General features: G+C 44.6%; 1 protein-coding gene across 9 annotated transcripts in view; it reads left to right on the top strand.

Moving 5' to 3' along the window:
• NR2C2 (nuclear receptor subfamily 2 group C member 2) overlaps window positions 1–15,158 on the top strand; it is a 95,565-nt gene extending 80,407 nt beyond the window's left edge. For 6 of the 9 annotated variants that reach the window (XM_023216115.3, XM_023216095.3, XM_023216105.2 and 3 more), the window contains 7 exons: window positions 52–185; window positions 1,930–2,107; window positions 4,297–4,418; window positions 6,482–6,621; window positions 9,810–9,947; window positions 10,946–11,051; window positions 14,642–15,158. In XM_023216115.3, coding sequence (XP_023071883.1) covers window positions 52–185; window positions 1,930–2,107; window positions 4,297–4,418; window positions 6,482–6,621; window positions 9,810–9,947; window positions 10,946–11,051; window positions 14,642–14,816 — 993 coding nt within the window. In that variant the 3' untranslated portion in view covers window positions 14,817–15,158. Of the gene's footprint in view, window positions 1–51; window positions 186–1,929; window positions 2,108–4,296; window positions 4,419–6,481; window positions 6,622–9,809; window positions 9,948–10,945; window positions 11,758–14,641 lie in introns of those variants that run through there. The other 3 variants (XR_004228838.1, XR_004228837.1, XM_031935164.1) reach the window with 2 other exon arrangements.
• The last annotated feature ends 506 nt before the right edge of the window (window positions 15,159–15,664 follow it).

The raw sequence follows: 15,664 nt of genomic DNA, 5'->3' as shown, positions 1-15,664 counted from the left end.
TCATTTGCATATCTGTGTTCATTTTTAACGTCAGTATTTTTTGTTTAATAGGCTGAAACAAGCCAGGGAGCTCTGGGCACACTGGCAAATGTAGTGACCTCGCTTGCCAACCTAAGTGAATCTTTGAACAACGGTGACACTTCAGAAATCCAACCAGAGGACCAGTCTGCAAGTGAGATTACTCGGTACGAGCCCATGAAGGTGGAGGCCCCCCTCCTGGCCTGGACACCCTCCCTCTATTGTGAGGGTGGAAAACAGCATTTTGGTACCTGTGCTGTATTTAAGGATGACAAAATTGTTAGAATGACCCTGCATATCTGTCTTCTTTCAAATTTTAACTATGGGAACGTAGACCCACTTATATTATATAGTATAAAACAATCAAAACTTCTTTTCATTGCCAACCTTGGAAAAGAAAATTGAGTAAATCAGTAGAAGTAGGGGGAAACCTCTAGTGGACAGCAGTTATTTGTATTAATTACTGTTTCATAATGCATCTACGTATTAAGAGTTCATTCCCTTTTCTACTTCTGTTTTAACCTATTTTTCTCGTCTTTTTTTATTTTTATTTTTATTTTTTAATAGAGATGGGGTTTCGCCATGTTGCCCAGGCTAGTCTAGAACTCCTGGGCTCAAGTGAGCTTCCCGCCTCAGCCTCCCAAAGTGCTGGGATTACAGGTGTGCGCCACCACCCCCAACCCTCATGTATATTTTTTCTGAGTAATGAATTCAGAGCTTAAATCCACCAGGGTAACTAGATTGATAGTGGCTGATAGATAGTATGAGCTAATGCCAGACATCAATAACTGCTGCTAAGGATGTTTCTTCTCTGCAGTTTGGCTCTTGTGCTCTGCTCCTAACATGCCAGACCAGCCAGATACAAAGCTGGAGACTATTCAAGGGTTCCAGTCCCTTGTTAACTTGTGGTCTGATAACAAGATCTAGGTCCAGTGGAAAGAGGGTGGGATTTGAATTAGGTAGAATTCTGGTTCTACCACTTATTGTATGGATGGTCTTGGAAAAGTTACTTAACAACTGTAAGCTCAGCATTTACATCTGTAAAGTGGAAGAGAATTTTTACCTTTGGATGGTACTTGTGAAAAATAGAAATTGGGCCTAGTTGCAGTGGCTCACAGCTATAATCCCAGCACTTAGAGAAGCTGAGACAGGAGGATCACTTGATCCCAGGAGTTTGAGACTAGCTGAGACCCATCTCTGAGAAAGTAAAGAGAAAGAGAGAGAGAGAGAAAAAGAAAGAAATTGTCCGTGAAGTTAGGTAATACATAGCTCAGTGCCTAATATGATGTGTTGATAATATGTACAAGCTTTCATTGTTTGCCGGATGCAGTGGCTCACGTGTGTAATCCCAGCACTTTGAGAGGCCAAGGCAGGTAGATCACCTGTAGTCAAGAGTTTGAGACCAGCCTGGCCAACATAGTGAAATCCCATCTCTACTAAAAATACAAAATATATAGCCAGGCATGGTGGCGTGTGCCACCAGCGTGTGTAGTCCCAGCTACTTGGGAGGCTGAGGCAAGAGAATCACTTGAACCCAGGAGGCGGAAGTTGCAGTGAGCCAAGATCACAACACCACGCTCCAGCTTGGGTGACAGAGTGAGACTCAGTCTCTGAAAAATGAAAAAAATTAGCTGGGTGTGGTGGCATGTGCCTGTAGTTCCAGCTACTCAGGAGGCTGAGGCACGAGGATTGCTTGAAGCCAGGAAGGGTAGATCCTGCTACTGCACTCCAGCCTCTGCTATCTCAAAAAAAATCAAATAAAAAAGCTTTCATTGTTAGCGTTTCCCTCACCAGGTAGAATTTAATTGTCTTTTCCCATTGTAGTTTTTCTAAATCGTATCTCAGCTAGAATTCTGTTCCCCCTAAAAGCTGTAGATTGACAACAATTACATGCTTCATTTTTGCTCACAGGGCATTTGATACCTTAGCTAAAGCACTTAATACCACAGACAGCTCCTCCTCTCCAAGCCTGGCAGATGGGATAGACACCAGTGGAGGAGGCAGCATCCACGTCATCAGCAGAGACCAGTCGACACCCATCATTGAGGTTGAAGGCCCCCTCCTTTCAGACACACACGTCACATTTAAGGTGAGTGGATTCAGCCTAACTATGTGCCCCCAACCTGCTGGGGGAGAGCTTCTGTACCAAAGCTGGTCTGCAGTTTTAAAAATCAAACCTTGGGGCCAGGCATAGTGGCTCATGCCTGTAATCTCAGCACTTTGGGAGGCCAAGGCATGTGGATCACTTCAGGTCAGGAGTTCAAGACCAGCCTGGCCAACATGGTGAAATCCTGTCTCTACTGAAAATACAAAAATTAGCCAGGCATGGAGGCACATGCCTGTAGTGTCACCTACTCTGGAGGCTGAGGTTTCAAGAATCACTTGAACCTGGGAGGCAGAGGTTTCTGTGAGCCGATACCACTGCACTCACTCCAGCCTGAGCGACAAGAGTAAAACTCTGCCTCAAAAAAATAAATAAATAAAAATTAAACTTTGGAGTGAGCTCATCTTCACACTGCGGTATTGGACATTATGACTTCAAACTGGATCTTGTATTCCAGAATGATATTCCCATTACGAAGCATATTCACTTGTCTTTTGCTCACAGTGCTATTTGATTCTGAAGGTAACCCTGAAGCAGGCGTGGCCCATCATTACTAAGACAGGCTGACATAGTGGTAACTGCTGAGGGCTGAATGCTCTGCCTCTGCCATTCTATGACAGCCTGGCTGCCCCATGGATTCAGGCAGGCACTTTTGTCTCTTCTCCGTGTCATAGAAACCCTCATATAAAGTCTGCAACAAGCAGGCAGCCAGCTGTTGATCCTGGCTACTCTGCCCTCTAGAGCCACAGAAAGTAGATCCCTTGAAGAGTGCTGTTAAGACCTCACAGGTCTTCCCCATGCTGTCATTCACTGGTCTTGCTTTTTCTACAGGATGCTCAGAGGGCACCCGAAGCCCTCTCAGTCTGTAGGTCTCCAGACTGCCGAGTCTTCCTGTTCCCTCAGTATTTTTTCTTTTTTTTTCCTCCTTCTTTTTATTTATTTATTTATTTTTTTATGGATACTCACCTAGGCTGAAGTGTAGTGATGTGATTGTGGCTCACTGTAACCTCAAACTCCTGGGATTAAACTCCTGGGCTCAGGTGATCCTCCTGCCTCAGCCTCCCAAGTACCTAGGACTACAGGCATGTACCACCATGCCCAACTAATTTTTATTTTTATTTTTTGTAGAGATGGGGTCCTTGATATGTTTCCCAAGGTGATCTCTAACACTTGGCCTCAAGCAGTCCTCCCACCTTAGCCTCCCAAAGTGCTGGGATTACAGGCGTGAACCACTGTGCCTGACCCAGTATTTTTGCTAGAGAGATGTGGCCAGTCACTTAGGAAGTTAGATCCCTGCTCATAGTTTCCCAAAGGTGCCTAAGAGAGAGGTCACCAGTGTGATTCCAGCTTCAAAAGCACTGGAGCCCCTTCTAGACAATGGAATTCCTGGAGCCTCACACAACATTCTAGTCATGGGATGTCATCCTCCTATCATGTGAGCTGCTTGGCTCTTGGTAACTGCCACCTTAAGACCATCTCCCAAAATGCCTGCTAGTCCATGAAGTTGGCCCTGGTTACCCAGATTTTTTTTGTTGTTTTTTTTGAGACTGAGCCTCACTGTCACCCATACTGGAGTGCAGTGGTACAATCTTGGTTCACCATAACCTCCACCTCCTGGGTTCAAGCGATTCTCCTGCCTCAGCCTCCCAAGTAGCTGGAACTACAGGTGCACGCCACCACACTTGGCTAATTTTTGTATTTTTAATAGAGACAGGGTTTCACTATGTTGCCCAGGCTGGTCTTGAACTCTGACATCAGGTGATCGGCCTGCGTCAGCCTCTCAAAAGTGCTGGGATTATAGGGATGAACCACTGCACCTGGCCCCTGTTCCCCAGATTTAATTTAGACCTTAACTTATGGCTCAAAATGGAATTGCCATAGAACAAATAACAGTTTAGCTGAGGCAAGACTTGAGGAGTATGTTTTTATGGGAGTGGGCTGGGAAGATCCCCTTAGGCTTATGGACCACATTCCAAGGCCCTTTAGACCCTAGTTCACTGAGCAAGAAAACATGGGGAGTCTGTGCAAGCCCCCTGACTGCATGGGACTTCAGAATCAGAGACAGTGACTCTAGATGCCACTGCTATTGAAGCATGACGGGGATACATGTTGACAGACAAAGCCATCCCCTGTCCTTCCTTCACTGCCTGTGCCATGTGCCTCCTCTTTTCCAGCTAACAATGCCCAGCCCAATGCCAGAGTACCTCAACGTGCACTACATCTGTGAGTCTGCATCCCGTCTGCTTTTCCTCTCAATGCACTGGGCTCGGTCAATCCCAGCTTTTCAGGCACTTGGGTAAGTGGCCACTTTCTGTGCATGTATCCTTGGGCAGGGGCCTTCCTCTCCCTAGGAATGACCTGGAAGAACTCTGAGGGCCCATCTAGTTTGACTGTTCCGATGACCTCATTCAAAGGACCCTGAATTTCTTATTAAATATAGTTAGTGGACTGGTAGCAGGATTACCAGTTGCCAGTTCTGCAGTGTTCCTCTAACCTTTATGGAGCCTCCTAGATATACCAAGGATTTGCTGCTGGGAGCTGGGGATGGAGAAGAATGTAGAAGGCAAGGGGTAGTCCCCAGCACTGTGCTATGCACAAGCTCTCACACAAGCCACAGTGCCAACTGGCACATTGAGTAATACAGACCCTGGTGTCATCTCTACAGGAAACCCCCTCCTTTTCTTGCTTTCTGGAGTACCACTTGTGTATGTTTCTCCTCTAAATCCCATCATCGGCTCTGCCAGTGTGCCAAGTGCTGTGCAGCTGGTGTGGCGGCCATTGTACCATCAGGTGACTAGCAGTCTGGTTGAAAGATAAGTAACCATATAAAAATGGAAATACAAGGAGAGTTATTGCATATTGCAGAGTAACCATCCTTAGGTAATATGTGGAAAACACCAGAATGGAGGGCAGGGTTGTCTAGTAGTTTACACTGTTGTCTTTGGGGCAAACAGACCTGGTTGTCGGGCATAAGAATAGCGCTTGTCAGCTGTGTGGCCTTGTGGAAGTCACTTTACCTCTCTGAGCCTCCAGTTTCTTGTTGTAGAATCCTTGCATGGAGTTAAGATCTATAAAGCTTTTAACCCAGTGCCTGGCATGCAAGGGACTCAGCAGAAGGCAGTGTGGTTCTGTGGGTCAGGTGGTGTGCGATGTGTCCTGAGTAGTTAGAATGGTCACCTCCCTCCATGATTAAAGGAAAGGCAGACAGAATTGTCTCATTCTCCAGGGAGAACAAGACAGGTAGTGACTGCTAAACAAGTATTAGGAGTTTCATTGTTAGCTCTTTGGGAGAATGGCCTACCCCTTGCTAGTATCTGGTATGTGGTGTAACCTCAGGCATTTTTTTTTTTTTTTAAGTAACACCACAGTCCACAGTTAATAGTACTGATAGGTACCTGAGATTTTTTTTAATGAGGTTAAAACATGGTCCACCCACTGCCCTGAGTGTACTTTTTCTAGTTAGGTAATTTGGAACCTCCTCCACAGAGTTTCTCAGTCCGGGCTAGATAAAATGAGCTACCACATTTAAAGTGGTTTCAGTTACGTTTCATGTACCGTTTTGCATAAGTTACTGTTCAGGGCAGTGATCACAGTAAAATACTAGACATGCATCTGGGGCATTTGGGAATGACACAGTGCAGTAGTCTTGGTTCTCACTGCCTTCCTGTGGCTGGACCACACTTAAGGCAACTGGAGGAAACAGCTTTGTCAAAACAGCCCAGTTTCTCCAGCCTCCTGAAATCTTGAGACAGGTGAGGGAATGCAATTTACGAGTTTCTGAGAATAAGGATGTATTGTTTTGTGATGTGCCAACTTTGCTGACTAACCTGAGTAGAAATTAGCCAGGGCAGGGCTGGAAGCGGCCTTAGCTGAACCCTCATCCTCCCTGCTTCTGTCTCGGATCCAGCACAAAGCCTGCCTCCTTCCCTGCAAGGTTTGGAGGGCATGTTTCTGCCCTTCAGAATCTGTGCTCAGCCCTTAGTCTTTTGGTCCCCGCAGCCTCTCGTGACCTTGGCTGCAGGACCTAAGTAACTGATACCATCTCCTGGGACAGAGCCAATCCAGGATGCTGAGGCTTTAGAATACTGTAGGAAATGATGATTTGGCCATGCCTATTAAAATTTTTTATTTAAAGGATGTTTTTTAAGAGAATAGTTGATCATTAGAAGGACTTTAGTTAAAACATTCATAGAGTTATTCATAGACTTCATCTTTTTCTTGAAGAATGATCCTGGATAGCACTTCAACAAACACTGAGTTCACCTGTTCAGGAACAGCTGTCACTTAGTGCCTGGATGCCCTACAACCTTGGAGAAATGCCAGCACACACCACACTCAGGCTCCTCTCTGTATTCCTAGGCAGGACTGCAACACCAGCCTGGTGCGGGCCTGCTGGAATGAGCTCTTCACCCTCGGCCTGGCCCAGTGTGCCCAGGTCATGAGTCTCTCCACCATCCTGGCTGCCATCGTCAACCACCTGCAGAACAGCATACAGGAAGGTAGGGCACAGGGACTTGGGGCTGGGGTGTATCTTGGCCTAGTCTTGTGGCTGTGGAGCAGAGCCTAGCCCCCTGGTTGGAGGCCCATGTCAGAGACACCTTTGTCGACCCAGGCTGGCAACATAGCAAATTGGATAGCCTCAGTGTCCCACAACATCTATAGGCTGAGAGAAGTTTGACTGTTAAGTTATGGAACCTTTGGGCTGGGCATGGTGGCTCACACCTGTAATCCTAACACTGTTAGGCCAGGCAGGAGGATCACTTGAGCCCAGGAGTTTGAGACCAGTCTGGGCAACATAACGAGACCTTGTCTTTACAAAAAGTACAAAAAATTAGCCAGGCCTGGTGGCATCTGCCTATAGTCCCAGATACTCAGGAGGCTGAGGCAGGAGATTGCTTGAGCCCAGAGTTTGAGGCTACAGTGAGCTGTGATCATTCCATGTACTCCAGCCTGGGTAATAGAGCAAGATCTCATCTCAATGAATGAATGAATGTTACAGGACGCTTATCAGTTAGAATATGTAAATTTCTGCCCGACTGTCCTCTTCATATGATTAATATGAAGAAAAAATGGAAAAGGTCAGCTTCTTGCTAGGCATTTAGTAATGTTTGCAGAATAATCACAGCTGATATTTTCATCTTCATTGACATTGACAAGTTACTTTTCTCATGTCTAATAGTTCACAGATCCTCACAACCCTATAAAGTAGGGACTATTACCTCATTTTTTCATATGGAGGAACTGAGGCCCTGATAGGGTCCCTGGCTTGCCCCAAATGAAACAGTAAATACAAAAACTAGGGCATAGGTGCAGTGGCTCACGCCTGTAATCCCAGCACTTTGGGAGGCCAAGACGGGATCACGGGAGGTCAGGACAGTCCAGCTTGGCCTTGGCCAACATGGTGAAACCCCTTCTCTACTAAAAATACAAAATAAAAAAGGCCAGGTGTGGTGGCCTTTTTTATCTTGTATTTTTAGTAGAGAAGGGGTTTCGCCTCTAATCACTTTGGGAGGCCGAGGCGGGTGGATTGCTTGAGCTCGGGAGTTTGAAACCAGCCTGGGCAACATGGCAAAACCCTGTGTCTACTAAAAATACAAAAAATTAGCCGGGCGTGATGGTGGGCATCTGTAATCCCAGCTACTCAGGAGGCTGAGGCAGGAGAACTGTTTGAACCTGGGAGGCGGAGGTTACAGTGAGCCAAGATCGTGCCACTATGCTGCAGCCTGGGCAACAGAGCGAAACTCTGTCTCCAAAACAAAAAAGTGAGCCAGGCATGGTGGCGCATGCCTGTAATTCCAGCTACTCAGGAGGCTGAGGCATGAGAATCGCTTGAACCCAGGAGGCAGAGGTTGCAGTGAGCTAACGCCACTGACTCCAGCCTGGGTGACAGAGCGAGACTGTTTCAAAAAAAAAAAAAAAAAAAACTAGGGCACAGACCTGCATCATGCTGACCCCCTAGTCCAGAACATATGTACCTCACCCAGGCTGCTCCTTAAGAATGAACAAATGACTTTTCTAGTGAGATCTGTGGCAACTATCTAGTATTTGGTGTTCAAAACACCAGCAGTGTCAGGAATAGGAGGTAGCCGTTGTAGTCTCTTCATGTGTAGCATGTCTGTGACACTCTGAAGACCGCTGTCATGCCCAGAATTCTAAGTAACACTGAAAATCTACACTTGTAGCTGAAGTGGAAATTATTGTTTTTTGTTTGTTTGTTTTTTGATACAGAGTCTCTGTGTTGCCAGGCTGGAGTGCAGTGGCAATCATAGCTCACTACAGCCTTGAACCCCTGGGCTCAAGTGATCCTCCTGCCTCAGCCTCCCAAGTAACTGGGACTACAGGCATGCGCCATCACACCCAGCTAATTTTTACATTTTTTTTTATAGAGATGAGGTTTTGCCATGCTGCCTAAGCTTGGAACTTCACTTTTAATTGGGCATTCCGGGTGTTTGATATCTAGGAATGTGAGTGACCTAGTCATACATTTGTTTTTCTAGTTATTTCCTTGGAATAGTTACATAAGGGTGAAGTTTTAAAAACCCTATAACAGGCTGGGTGTGGTGCCTTACACCTGTAATCTAAGAACTTTGGGAGGCCGAGGCAGGTGGATCACTTGAGGTCAGGGGTTCAAGACCAGCCTAGCCAACATGGTGAAACCCTGGCTCTACTAAAAATACAAAAATCAGCTGGACATGTGGTGGTGAGTGCCTGTAATCCCAGCTACTTGGGAGGCTGAGGTAGGAAAATTGCTTGAACCTGGGAGGCAGAGGCTGCAGTGAGCCAAGATTGTGCCACTGCACTCTAGCCTGGGACAGAGTGAGACTTAAAAAAAGAAAAAAAAACCCTTACATTTTATTGAAGTAAGATTTGTTCACAAATGAGCTTTAGTTTTCTTTGTTTTTTGGTGTTGATGTTTTGTTGTTGTTGTTGTTTTGTAGAGACAGACTCTCATGATGTTGCCCAACCTGGTCTCAAACTCATGGCCTCAAGCAGTCCTCCTGCCTTGGCCTCCTGAAACATTGGGACTAGAGGCATGAGCTACCACAACTAGCCAGTTTTATTTTTTAACTGAGAATAATAATACTAATACTGCCAGTAAAGTATTGTCATGAGGATTAAATGAAATATATAAAATTGTTCTGAAGCCAGGCATGGTGATGCACACCTGTAGTCCCAGCTACTCAGGATGCTGAGGTGGGAGGATCACTTGAGCTCATGAGTTCAAGTTCAGCCTGGGCAACATAGTAAGACACCCAACTCAAAAAAAAAAAATTGTTTTGATAACTAAAAATTACCAGCATTTAGTGTTCAGGTGCCTGCAGAGACTTAAAAAACCTAACCAAGTATGTAAGCTGTGAGTCTTCAGAATAAAGAAATTATTATTCAGGTACAGAATAAAAGGAATTCACAATGTACACCTACAGGCCAGCTGCCTGGCAGCAGGGCTAGGGAGAATCACTGGTCTAGGGGTTCGTTATTGAGGCAGAACCCATATTGGAGCAGAATTTGGGTACCCCTTGTCACTTCACCTGCAGCTGGAAAATGAAGCTCTTGTTCATCTTGAGATTACTGATTTTTCATTAAAAAGTAAAATGGTCCCATTTCTTTCCATCTGTGGTCCCTCAAATAAGCTGGTTTTATTGTTCTTACCACCCTTTCTCAGAGGATCTGTGATATTGGTTTCTAGATAAACTTTCTGGTGACCGGATAAAGCAAGTCATGGAGCACATCTGGAAGCTGCAGGAGTTCTGTAACAGCATGGCGAAGCTGGATATAGATGGCTATGAGTATGCATACCTTAAAGCTATAGTTCTCTTTAGCCCCGGTAAGATATGCGGTGGGGACGCATGACCCTTTCCACCTGTATCTACTGATGTTTCTGAACATGAACATGTTGCCATCAGTGGTGTAGAAAGAGGCCTGCAGATTATATGTGACCTAGTGTTCTTACGATAGGTGTTTTGCTAGATAAATACATAAACGCTTTTAAATTCTTGCCTTTACAGCCCCAAAGAAATATGCTGCAGTGCCTGATGATGTCACACACTGAATAGATTTAATCTGTGTCCTAATGAAACCATTGGCCAAACAAGACTACACCATACAAAACAAAAGTGTGCTACCACCCGATGTCCTTTCTTTTTATTTTTTTATTTTTTTGGCCCTTTGCCAATTTCAAAGCTTTGTTAGTGCATATAATCCAGTACACATTGAAGCTCCACCTGTTTGCCCACAGACTGTGTATAGCAGTAGCAGCAGCTGCTGCAGAGCATGCTAAAAGGTATGTTCACAGGAGATGAACAGGCAGCAATCACGATGCCTGGGCTGGCCTCACTCCTCTCAAGGCCTCTGGAAGAATCAACCTAGGCTCATTGTTCACCTCACAGTAGGGGTTGGACACAGCTTAACCTTTTTCTCTTCTTTCCCAGCCCTCCACTCACAAATAACAAAATAGCTAGTAAAATTGGGACAAATTATATAATTAAATATTTAGAAAGTAAATGACAATTTCTAATTTTAGGCACTAGTTTTTAAAACTGTGTTTTCTAGGGTAGTAGGAAGCCAGATGTCCAGAACCATCCATGTGGGGCTGCTCAGACTGGCATCCACTCAGGGTCCCCGACCCCCTCCCAGGAACTTCAGGCCTGGGCAGAAAACAGAGGAAAAGCCCAGTGTTCTAATAATACCCAAATTAGATCAGTCTTTGAGTTCAATTTGTTATACTTAAGAAGTTTGCAGACGTTTGACTAAAAATACTAAGAAGTCTGCAGATGAGACTTTTCAAATACAGAGGGAATTGGGGGGGTACTTTTCTGTTTTCAGATCATCCAGGTTTGACCAGCACAAGCCAGATTGAAAAATTCCAAGAAAAGGCACAGATGGAGTTGCAGGACTATGTTCAGAAAACCTACTCGGAAGACACCTACCGGTGAGGCATTCAGGCATGCACTCTTGCTTGGGGTCGCAAGGAATGTGGCTGGGTTTGTAGTTTCTAATATAAATTATGTTAACCTTTCCATTTTTAGCAGCCTGATAGAGCCTCCATTGGATCACACTCTAATTCTTGAGTTTTCTTTGTTTTTTTCCTAGCTCCCAAGAGCTAGAGATAATTCTTGAATGCTAGAGGTGGTGTAGAGTGTAGACGGTGCCAGCAGGAGGGCCAAGACTGTGGCTGATTCCAGTGTTGCTGTGTGACTGTGAGCGAGGCCTCAGATTGTTACTCTTTAATTGGAGGAGTTGGAGCAGATGCTACGTGGCCTGTTCTAGGGCTAACACTGTACATGAGGCTTGAGTTCTCATGGAGATTCCCTTGTCCAGAATAGTTTGAAAGGTCTGCTTCTCTGGTCAGCATCCATTGAAGAGACAGTGCTAGAGTACTTGACAGAAAAGTTCTTATTGACAGAAATCAAATCTGACCCCTATAAAGGAGTGGATGAGTTACATAAAGTCATTTTGCCCTCAGATAAACTGATGGAAAAAAGTTTATTTGGGTGAAAATTAGTGGTAGCATTTGTAATTAATGTGCAGCAAAACTATATGTATAAAAATTAGGGCCAGGTGTGATGGCTCACACCTGTAATCCCAGCACTTTGGGAGGCCGAGGCGGGTGGATCACGAGGTCAGGAGTTCAAGACCAGCCTGGCCAAGATGGTTGAAACCCCATCTCTACTAAAAATACAAAAAAAAAAAAAAAAAAAATTAGCCAGGCACAGTGGCAGGTGCCTGTAATCCCAGCTACTGGGAAGGCTGAGGCAGGAGAATCGCTTGAACCTGGCGGGGTGGGCAGAGGTTGCGGTGAACTGAGATCATGCCACTGTCCTCCAACCAAAAAAATAAGGTGCGCCCCAAAAAAAAAAAAAAAAAAAAAAAAGCCTTTCTCATGCAGTTTTAGGCAGGAAAAGTGTTCAGGTCAGAATGCATTGGCAGGCTTTCCAGCCAAAGATGGAAGAGTGCTTTCCTATGACAACTTCTGACCTACCAGAAGCTACATGAATTTCTGAGACCCTTTCAAGTAAAGTATTTCCTATTTCCCTCCCCACCATGTCCCCCTAAAATAAACACTGGAACAAAATTGACAGCCTGGGAAGACACACGGGCCCACCTTCCCCAGACGTGTGTCCTCTGCACAGACCTCAGTCTCCAGGAGCCCCATGGAACAGAGATGCCCCTGGGGGCTACCTCTTCTGGCCCAGTGCTTCTCAAAAGAAATGATTTTGCCCCCCAGCAGGGTAACCAGCTCTTAGTCTTTCAGCGCTAAAACCAGGACAGTCCCAGCCATTTCTCTGGTGTGACTGGGGGTGTCTTATGGCTGGCTGGTCCTGCTGGTAGACAAGAACCTGCTTCTCCTTTTGGCATACTTCTGTTGCCCAGATGTGGCTTTTACAAAAGCAAGATCCATTTTCTACTGGAATCATCAAAGACTTCATCATGAATCTAGAATAACTTCAGCCTCAATACATAGAGAATGGGACTGTCAGGGAATGCACCCACACCCGGAATTTATACATCCAGCCAAGTGTACAGTCAGGTTGTCCTCCTAGGAGGCCACAGGCCTGCTCCCCCACAGTTCCTATGGCCAAAAGATGGCTGGAAATGGCCATCTGGGGCTGTTGGCAGAGCCACAGCACACTCTAGAATCACTTTAACATCAGCAATTCTGTTGCCTTGGAAAGTAGATATACTGTGTCTGAAAACATCATGAGTCATTCCTGTCCAGTCAGGTACCCAGGGTTGGGTGGGGTGATGACAGGTTAGTTGGAGCCCAAAATGATAAGGGAGGCTTTCTTACAGGGCTCAAAAATTCACGCAGAGAGAGTTCTCAAAGAAAAGGCCCTAGAGTGTTTTACATCCTATTTGCATATTCATTTTTTTCTTTATCTTGGTATTTACTGTTTGGAATATCCATTTTTGACTCTTCCCCATCCTTGTACCTTGTACCAATAATCATATTGATTATTCCTCCTGAAATACCTCCCATCCCTCCCCATTCTTTGTATCTCTGCTGATAGAAATCTTAGCCAGCCCCTAAGGCCCAGCTGAAATGGCAGGTCCCTTACACCTTTGTGTGCCCTGCAAGATTGGAGCACAGTGACTCATTGTGGCTGAGTAAATGGATGCTGGTGCTGGAATGCTACCTGTGTAGTATGAATACATTTTCCCATTTAAAAAATAAGTAGTATTCACTGTAGAAAAACTTAGAATGTTCTAGAAAGGAAAAAGAAAACTTTGTAGAAAGCACTATCCAGGGGCAGGGCATGGTGACTCACACCTATAATTCCCACATTTTGGGAGGCTGAGGCAGCAAGATTGTTTGAGCCCAGGACTTTGAAACCACCCTGGGCAACATAGTGAGACCCCATCTCTACGAGAAAAAAATGAAAAATTAGCCAGATGTAGTGGTGTGCACTTGTAGTCCCAGCTACTCAGGAGTCTGAGGTGGGAGGATGACTTGAGCCTCGGAGGTTGAGGTTACAGTGAGCTGTGATCACGTCACTCCACTGCAGCCTGGATGACAGAGCAAGACGCTGTCTCAAAATAAAAAACAAAAACAAAAAAAGCACTATCCAGGGATACCTACTATTAACATTTTGCGTATTCACTTCCAGAAATTTTTTATGTATTATAATTGGGATCATAAAATACCAAAGGTTTTGTAACCTTTTTTCATGTAATATACAATAACGATACATAATCTTCTTCATTTTCTGTGGTTCCTATTTCCCTGCTAATGAAACGGTAGGGTGTTTCCAGTTTGGGCTGTCACACATAACTCTGCAGTAGCATCCTGGCACATGCTTCACTTGTTCACCTGGGATGCAGTCCTGGCTGGGAAATGGCCTGGTCACGTGGGACACTTGAGATAACACAGTGTTCAGTGGCCCTCCAGGGCAGCGTCGTGGTGCACCCTCCACCCCAAGTTTCTTCAAAATGAAAGCTATTTTACTGCTTTATTTATAATGCTAAATGGACACTGACAATTAGGGCAGTACAAAAAAATAAGAAAAAATCACCTCAAATCCCAATACCCAGAGCCCAACTGTTAGCATTGTGGTGAACATTTTCCCAGTACTCTGTGTACACATCTATACTTGCTGTTTTATAATCTCCTTTTAAATTTTTATTGAGCAATATGTCATGGATGTCTTTCCTGATCAGTAAATACAGATTCGTATTATTTTTTAAATGAGTCTCTAGCAGTTCATCATATGAAGACTCCTAGTTTATTTTAACCTGTCATCTGTTGATGAATTTCCAGGTTTTCTCTTTTTGGTGGGGGTGAGGAGAGTTGGAATAAACAAGAGTGAAGGGAACATATCTGTACATACATTTTGTACTCATTTGTTTTTTTCTCATGATAAATTTCTATTAGAGGAACTGTTGAAATCAGAAAAAAGAGGTGGGTGGATGGTGGATCCATTTGGTTTGATTCTGTGCAGTACAGACAGGGCCCCAGGAGCCTGTGCTGAGCTGTGGTTGAAGGGCATCAGTCTCCTTTTCTAATGATGCTCCCTTTTATAGATTGGCCCGGATCCTCGTTCGCCTGCCGGCACTCAGGCTGATGAGCTCCAACATAACAGAAGAACTTTTTTTTACTGGCCTCATTGGCAATGTTTCGATAGACAGCATAATCCCCTACATCCTCAAGATGGAGACAGCAGAGTATAATGGCCAGATCACCGGAGCCAGTCTATAGTACACACCACACACCTGCCAAGGAGCAACAGAATCCTACCGGGACCGTTCACATACAAAGAAAAGAAAAGTAGTGGTATTTTGGTATGTGCAAATATTTCCATATGTTAGCCGTTTCCTGTCTGGTTTTTCCTTATCTGTTAATCCCAGACAATGGCAATTAAAAGACTAGTAGGATCCTTTCCTGACATAAGAAATGTTTTAACGCCTTTTGATGAAGCAGCAGATTTTGGAGCAATCTTTTAACTCAATTTGTATTTAGAAATTCTCAAAGGGCAAAAAAAAAAAAAAAAAAAAGTTTTATAATGTCAGAGACTAGTATTAAAGAAAACTGAAAGAACCTAAGAGAATAGTATGCGTGTATATATATATAAAAAATGTCCTTGGAATTATAGATACTAATTACCAGGGTAATAATATTAGCACTTTCTAAGCACTTATCAATGTGTAATGTTAGCAACATCTTGCCTGTGGGCAGGGCAAATGGAAAACTGTATATGTCTTTTGCCGAAATGCTAATGGTTTCTGTGAAAACTCACTAGGGTACAGGAGACAATCATTTATGTTTAAGAAAAGAAGGCATCATTCCTAATTGTGTGCACATGTTGTGGAGTTGAGCTGAATTCTGTGAATGGAAACGTGGCTCATTTGCATCATGCAGTAAGTGGGAGTGTGGTAGCACAGTCGGTGGTGACCCAGTCCAGAAGCTTTTAGCCATAGAGCAGACACTTGTCAGGTTCCCTGACTACTTGGTCCTGGTCTCTGATGGGCATCTGCAGACTCCTCTAGAACCTGGGGTTCTCCTCTGATGACTGGTTATCTGAATTGGATTGCAACTAGTCAGACATT

The sequence above is a fragment of the Piliocolobus tephrosceles genome, chromosome 2, assembly GCF_002776525.5.
Source record: "Piliocolobus tephrosceles isolate RC106 chromosome 2, ASM277652v3, whole genome shotgun sequence".
Taxonomy (NCBI): Eukaryota; Metazoa; Chordata; class Mammalia; order Primates; family Cercopithecidae; genus Piliocolobus; species Piliocolobus tephrosceles.
This window is presented reverse-complemented; position numbering and strand designations above follow the sequence as displayed.